Source organism: Sinohyriopsis cumingii, chromosome 13, assembly GCF_028554795.1.
Source record: "Sinohyriopsis cumingii isolate HCF-2022 chromosome 13, ASM2855479v2, whole genome shotgun sequence".
Classification (NCBI taxonomy): domain Eukaryota; kingdom Metazoa; phylum Mollusca; class Bivalvia; order Unionida; family Unionidae; genus Sinohyriopsis; species Sinohyriopsis cumingii.
In genome coordinates this window covers 70,335,965-70,343,158 of record NC_142973.1, presented here as the reverse complement: position 1 = coordinate 70,343,158, position 7,194 = coordinate 70,335,965, and the positions used below count along the sequence as shown (strand labels likewise).

General features: G+C 34.2%; 1 protein-coding gene across 4 annotated transcripts in view; it reads right to left on the bottom strand.

Annotated features, from left to right (window-relative positions):
• Window positions 1-5,759: 5,759 nt before the first annotated feature.
• Window positions 5,760-7,194, bottom strand: part of LOC149785798 (sushi, von Willebrand factor type A, EGF and pentraxin domain-containing protein 1-like) — a 74,103-nt gene continuing 72,668 nt past the window's right edge. For all 4 annotated transcript variants that reach the window (XM_089979727.1, XM_089979728.1, XM_089979731.1 and 1 more), the window contains 2 exons: window positions 6,495-7,034; window positions 5,760-6,071 (listed from right to left, as the gene is read on the bottom strand). In XM_089979727.1, the coding sequence (XP_089835853.1) occupies window positions 6,019-6,071; window positions 6,495-7,034 (593 nt within the window). In that variant the 3' untranslated portion in view covers window positions 5,760-6,018. The remainder of the gene's footprint in view (window positions 6,072-6,494; window positions 7,035-7,194) is intronic.

Here is a 7,194-nt window from a genome sequence, read left to right as displayed (position 1 = left end):
GCTATTGGAGGATTAGAAAGAGGACAATAAGGAGATGATTTAATGCCGCTGATGGTCGACATAATCGCAGACAGAGGCAAGAGATGAGGCAGTGGAAGAGTATAACAGTACCAAGATTAGACCCCCCCCCATGTCGGATGATCAATGAAAAAACGAACATATACTGGAGAGAAGATTACCAAAATTATTTTGAGCCACATGTCCAATGAGCGTAATAGGAAGTTGCATGTGTTACAGCATGACAGTAAAATGATATGTCTCGGGGGAAAATAGTCTCTAGACATTGTATTTTGTTACAAAAATGATGAACCCAGAGTGTCAAAAAGAGCATGTTATTGGCATGTCAGCTTACTCTGTTCTACGTGAAAGAGTCAGAATGATAGTAGAGAATGGCGTCAGTCCTGCAACTTGCACTTCAGAGGAGCCTAGCGAGCGATCTCTGGCGTATTTGCCGCGGTTACGGTACACAATTTAAAATGAATCCAGTCAGGGATATATATATATATATATATATATATATATATATATATATATATATATATATATATATATATATATATATATATATATATATATATATATATATATATATATATATATATATATATATATATATATATATATATATATATAGAGAGAGAGAGAGAGAGAGAGAGAGAGAGAGATAGATAGACGAATGGATGGATGGATCTATAGAAGCACTTCATGTACAAAAATACATATTAATAGAGGTTATTAAATTATTTCAAAACGTTTCAGCTTAGGGATCATCATGATCATGGTTACTGACATTATTCCCATCATTCATCTTACCAAAGGACAATTTACAATATTGTCAGTGTGTTTTTCATAAATTGCTGTTTATGGCACTTACATACATCCATACCTTGTATTATTTTACTTTCCAGGTTATCAGGACTGACAAAATGTCATTTATATGCAAACATTATGTGCAGAAAAACAGCTTATGGTCAATTTCTCCTAGTTCTATAAAACAATCCCCTTCTTGCCACTAAATGGATCAGTGATAAGCGTCAGTGACATTTTCGTTTTATTGCATACAAACTCCATATTATTGTACACTTTCAAAGTATGTCAACAAAAAGGTGTTGCATTTGTAAGTTATTCTTTTGCAAACTCTCGCTTAAGTGTTACAGGATAATGTATTGAAGGATACACTGGCATTCACACACACACACACACACACACACACACACCCCTCTACTTATCTCTATTTTATACATTTGCCTGTCCGTAACAAAGGCGGAGTGGGATGCTAAGCATTGTAATGACCTGAAAAATGTTTTAAGTTCTCGAGCACTTTGGAAAGTACCAATGAGGAAATAGGTGACAATGACCATAACTTTCCTACTTTTTTGCCTCCTTGTTGTCTCTGTGACTAACACCATGGTGGTAACTTTACTTTTCCTCTAATTCCTGTATTTAGTCTACACAAGAGATTGAGATGTGTACCAGCCATAGTCCATCTGAGAATGTAATGTTCTTTACCTGACCAACAATGTTTCTATAAAAAAAAGTGTTAGAATAACTACCCAAAGCCTTTTATTAAAAATTTCAAACATTCTTTAGACTAAAATATCTTTCTTATTCAAAACGCAAGTATGGATGTTCCACTAAACCCGAAACAGGCACTATATATAATAATAATAATAATAATAATAATACTAATAATAATAATATTGGAATGAGTCTTGTCTTTCCTTAAGAAAATATTAATTTGAGGGATTCCTCATCTCTTGATATTTTTTGATTTTCAAAAAGACTTAAAGTTGTACAATGTAACAAATGAGGTGTGACTTTTCAATACTTTGTACTCCTTCACTGATTATAAATCTGGGTAATAAATGTAATTTATTGTTACTTTTTATGACATATTTGTATCGCAATATAATTCATAAATAGGTTTAATTTGTAAATGTATTTAAAATCGTCCATATTATTTGATGTCCTGATGTTAGCACATGTTTGCAGAAACCATAAATAAGACAATAATGAACATCTCTCTATCGGCCTAATAAAGAACGACTGATTTCAGTGTTAGAATCAAATTTAATTTCTTGTTTCTGAACGAGCTTCATTGTCATTGCTATCAGTGTACCCCTGTGCCTTTGCATTGTTATCAGCATGTCTGTGTGCCATCGCATTGTTATCAGCATATCCATGTGCCTTCGCATTGTTATCAGCGTGTCCACGTGACTTCGCATTGTTATCAGCGTGTCCATGTGCCTTCGCATTGTTATCAGCGTGTCCATGTAATTTCGCATTGTTAACAACGTGTCCATGTGTAAATAATATTATAATTCTCTCTTATGATATGGGTATGTTTGGTTCAAGAGACATGGTTTATATTCATCATTAATTCCGTGGCAGATATTCGTTCTAAGACATAATGCATGCTATATTGACATCGTGTGTGTTAAAACACTGCTTGATGCCAGGAGCGTGCCTAAAGTATTTGGCACCCAGGGCGGATCCTTCCTTTGGCACCCCCACAAATAATTTTAAAATGTAAACTCGCAGAAAAATATACTATATTTGCAAGTAGGTTTTTAAACAGTACAGTGCTGTCATAAGCAACTTGGAAATAAGAAAAATGCAGGACATTTAAAATTTAGTGAACAGTAGTGCACATTATTTTATATTTAAAAAAACCACAAGAAATCCATTTTGAAAAAAATCGAACCATTAATTCTTTCAAACACCAGATGCATAATTTGAAAAATGCGTCGTGGATAAAGTATTCCGTGGCCCGTGTCGTGTTACAAACAAGGGCGAGCCGGCTCGAGGATTAATTTTATTTTCTTATTTGGCGAATTTTTCATTTGGTTTGAAAACGGGTACTGGTATTTCAACTCTCCAGATGGCACCCCCTCCTTCTGGCTGTCCTCCCCCCCCCCCGCACCCCTTTAGTACGCCACTGCTTGATGCTTAGTATGTAACTTAAAATTACCATCACTTTTGTATTAGTAAAGTATATTTCAGTCATAGATTGACAGGTTTTTAGTGCGTCATTTCTTCAAAGTATTTAAAAAGATATGAAACAGATATTTAATTCCAAGCAAGCAGGTTGGTTTTTGTAGACACATGTTCACGAAAAATTCAATGGCTGAAGCATTAAAGATGATGGACCAATATCTGCTCTCAAGGACATATTTTGCTTTAAATAATTCAGTTGAAAAATTATAATCTGTCAAAGTCAAAAGATTATACAGTAACATATTCTATTTCTTTTAATGTTTAGTGTTTCTAGTTAAGATCTAATGGACATAGCATTGTTAGAATGAAGAAACGTCTTTCTGATGTTGGTTGTTCTAAAGTGGAGAACAGAATAATACTCTAAGGTGGTACTCAGATGTGTACATAATGAAACCTGACACTGTCCACAAGTCTCACCTCAGGGCGATAACCTGGCGAGGAAAAAGGTTACTGAGCTTATTTTGGTCAAAGATAGGAGTAGTTGATGAAGTTATTGAAGAGGTTTTGGGGCTGATTATATTCTGGCTTTCCATGTGTACTGTGTGAAATAACGTTTGCAGGATTTCATCAAAATATTATGCCCACTTCATCGTTTATTTTGTATGTAAGTGTAGAAACCGCCGAAGTAGCACTTTGTGTTGTTAGTGAATTAATGCTTGACAACAAGACAAGTAGGCTATTCCCTTATTGCATGTAAGCTTTCCATGTAAATTGTCCATCTGTTGTTCATAGTGCTTTCGCATAATTTTACGATACATACATAATTACCTCTATATGCATTTTTTTCCAGCTTGACATTTAAACATCAACGTATTTATGCTGTTAAACGACATAAATGTTAATTTTCTTCTAATTAATAAAATAAACATATAATTTATCTTTGCAGCTCTTTTTTTTTACAAATGCATATATCTGCCTGTTTTGCCATGTAAATAAATAGGTATCCTTAATATTCGACTAGTAAAAAGCTTATAAATTTTTTATTTTCAAGTATATCCGTGTTATTTTTTGTTTTATAATCATCTCTTTTAAAATTTAAGTCAATATCATATTTTTTGTGCAATAATGCAAATACATGCTACTTAAGTTTCTAGTACAATTTTTATTGAAGCCCACTTCGTAGTGACGTATAATTCGTAAGTTTTCATACGTTTATATTGTAAGCTTCTTTTGTAATATAATAATTGTTCTTAAAGTGCATCTATGCACATCGTCTTGTAATGACAGGAAATAAAACGCTCAGGAATTTCTCGAGGGATTGGCTACAGTGGTGATGTGCGATAAATTACGTAAGTAACTGGTATGTCCTGTTCACATTTTCATTTTACTGATACACTTTATAAAGAATGCGCTCTTGTAAATAAATCAAAAAGATATTGTACAGGATTGTTGTCGTTATGCAAACAGGCAAAATCTCTGACTATGCCTACACTGACTTTGTTTTTTTAAAATAAACTGCATAAGGACGTTATAAGTATGCATACGTGTAATGCAAATGAGCAAATTTACCTCATTAAGGATCGTAAAACTGGCTTGACAATCGTGCTATGAAAAATTAGGATTGTCTTCATATTATAAATATATTCAGTTTCTTCATATATTTGTCTTTGTAAAAACCAAAGAAGAAAACTCACTTTGATCAAGCGTTCACTTTATCATGACATAGTCAAGTTAAGGACCGTATCCCAAAATGACATGGTTAGGTTAAGGACCGTCTCCCAAAATGACATAGTCAAGTTAAGGACCGTATCCCAAAATGACATGATTCATTAAGGACCGTCTCTCAAAATGACATGGTTAGGTTAAGGACCGTATCCCAAAATGACATGATTCAGTTAAGGACCGTCTCTCAAAATGTTATAGTTAAGGACCGTCTCCCAAAAAGCATCTTAGTGCTAACTCCTCATTTCCCATGAAGCCTCTCATGCTATGGTCTATACAATGGATAAAGCAATTCAGTATTCCTGATGAATGCTGCCAATTCATTAGTCATTATATTTGATTGTATTGCTTGTCTGTTCTTTAGGATGATAAAGTGCTTTTGTACTGTAATCCTGCTATCCTTTTAAGACGTACTTGTCTGTTATCCTGCTGTCTTTTATGACGCGTTGCTCTTATCCTGTTATCCTTTATTGACGTATCGCTCTGTTATCCTGCTAACATTTAATGACGTATTGCTGTTATCCTGCTATCTTTTAACGACGTATTGCTATTATCCTGCTATGTTTTATAACCTATTGCGCTGATATCTCTTGCTATCTTTTTATGACGCATTACTCTGTTATTCTTCTATCCTTTAATGACGTATTGATATGTTATCCTGCTATCCTTTGTGACTTATTGCTTTGTTAACATGCTATCATTTTATAACGCTTTGCTCTGTTATTTTGGTATCCTTTAAGGACGCATTGCTCTATTATCCTGCTATCATTTAATGAGGTATAGCTCTATTATCCTGCTATCCTTTAAGGACGTACTGCTATGTTATCCTGCAATACTTTGATGACATATTGCCCTGATACCTTATGTTTTGATGACGTATATTTTATTAATTAAGCGTCATTTGTCGCGATGGTCTCTTTTTATTTCTTTAACAATAATCAGTAGAATTGATCAGTGAATCACGTACTCATTCCTTTTAACACGTTTAATATTTGTAACCATAAAATTACTATTTATGTTATTTACGGTATATTCGAAGCATTTCAGAGAGAGAGAGAGAGAGCGAGAGAGAGAGAGAGATCTGATATACAACTTAAATAAATTTTATGTTTAATTTCAATTATCAAGAACACTCGTTACAAAAACACGCATGCTCCTTTGAAAAGAAAACGAATCGCTCAGAGATGATGCAGATTATGAAACGTTTGAAAATAAATGTACTAGAAGGTAAAAAATCCACTTAACAAGCACTGCTAACACTATATGCATCGGAAACGATAACTCGGGAACAAACATGGTGGCACTTCCTCGTGAGTTAGGGTCTTTCATCAAATAAAATGTTTTAGATAAATTTGGGAACTACTCTCTTTTTACCTCGAGAATGCTGTGTAGAAGTGATGGAGTCTTTTTTCCTTAAAAAAGAAAAGATATATGAAACTAGTAGTGTATTATTTGTCAATATAATACGGGTGCAAATCAAACAAGTAATGGATTAGCTTCAATGTTAGTATATCAAATAACCCAATGACCATCTGATTCATTTATTGCATTAACATGTGTAGTACATACTATTAAAAGTCCTAGCCTATTAGGTAAACTATCTTTTTGTACAATATAAGCGGCTAAAAGCAAACATGTTTGGAAAAAAGGAAATTTTTTTAATACACGGGATCCATCCTGAACGACCTTAATATTGTAATGAAGGATATTTCTACGATACACAATGAGTCGTCTGAAATTTTGCAGAAGAGTACATTGAAAAATTGATGGTAATGTAAATATTCTATATAAAGCATTGTTTACGTTTAAAATCTCTTAACTACAGTAATACTTACTGCAGACATTCCTCATGAGATTTACGAGTTCTTTGCTGAGTTGACCGAAGGTTTCCAACTGAAGAACCTGTTTTGGAGACGAGGATATATCTTGCAGTTCCACCTGATTAATCTTGTCTGTGACGCCCACGGCGATCATGTACACACCCTCAGCTTTAGCACTCTCGGCTTCTTGTTTAGTTTGTAATGGTTGCTTGCTGATTCCATCCGTAATTACAATCCCTAGCCAAGGTACGTCCTGTCGTCCGTTAGATTGAAACATTTCTCTCATTTTTTGGATTCCTTTAGCGGTGTTTGTTCCATCTCGAGGATGGTAGAGGTACTTGACTTTGCTGATAAGTGAAGTACTATTTCCAGTGAGGGGTATCACTTCGTGGATATCACTGCTAAATACCACGATTCCTACACGAGCTTTTCCATCTCCCATTTCAAGTTCTGGAATCAATTTTATGATGGCGACACGCAACATCTCATAGCCAGGGGCGTTAATGCTATCTGAGCCATCAACTACGACGATCATGTCTACTAACGATCTACATTCTGGGAATAGAAAACAGAAGAAGATACAGTTACAAAAAATGCTTGCAGAGACTTTCTTCATTCATATTCACATTTATAATTATGACTGTTGTACTTTGAAAAATGTCTGGATACGTCTCTTACAATATCAAAAGTATTTATATGAACATTACGTCTACGA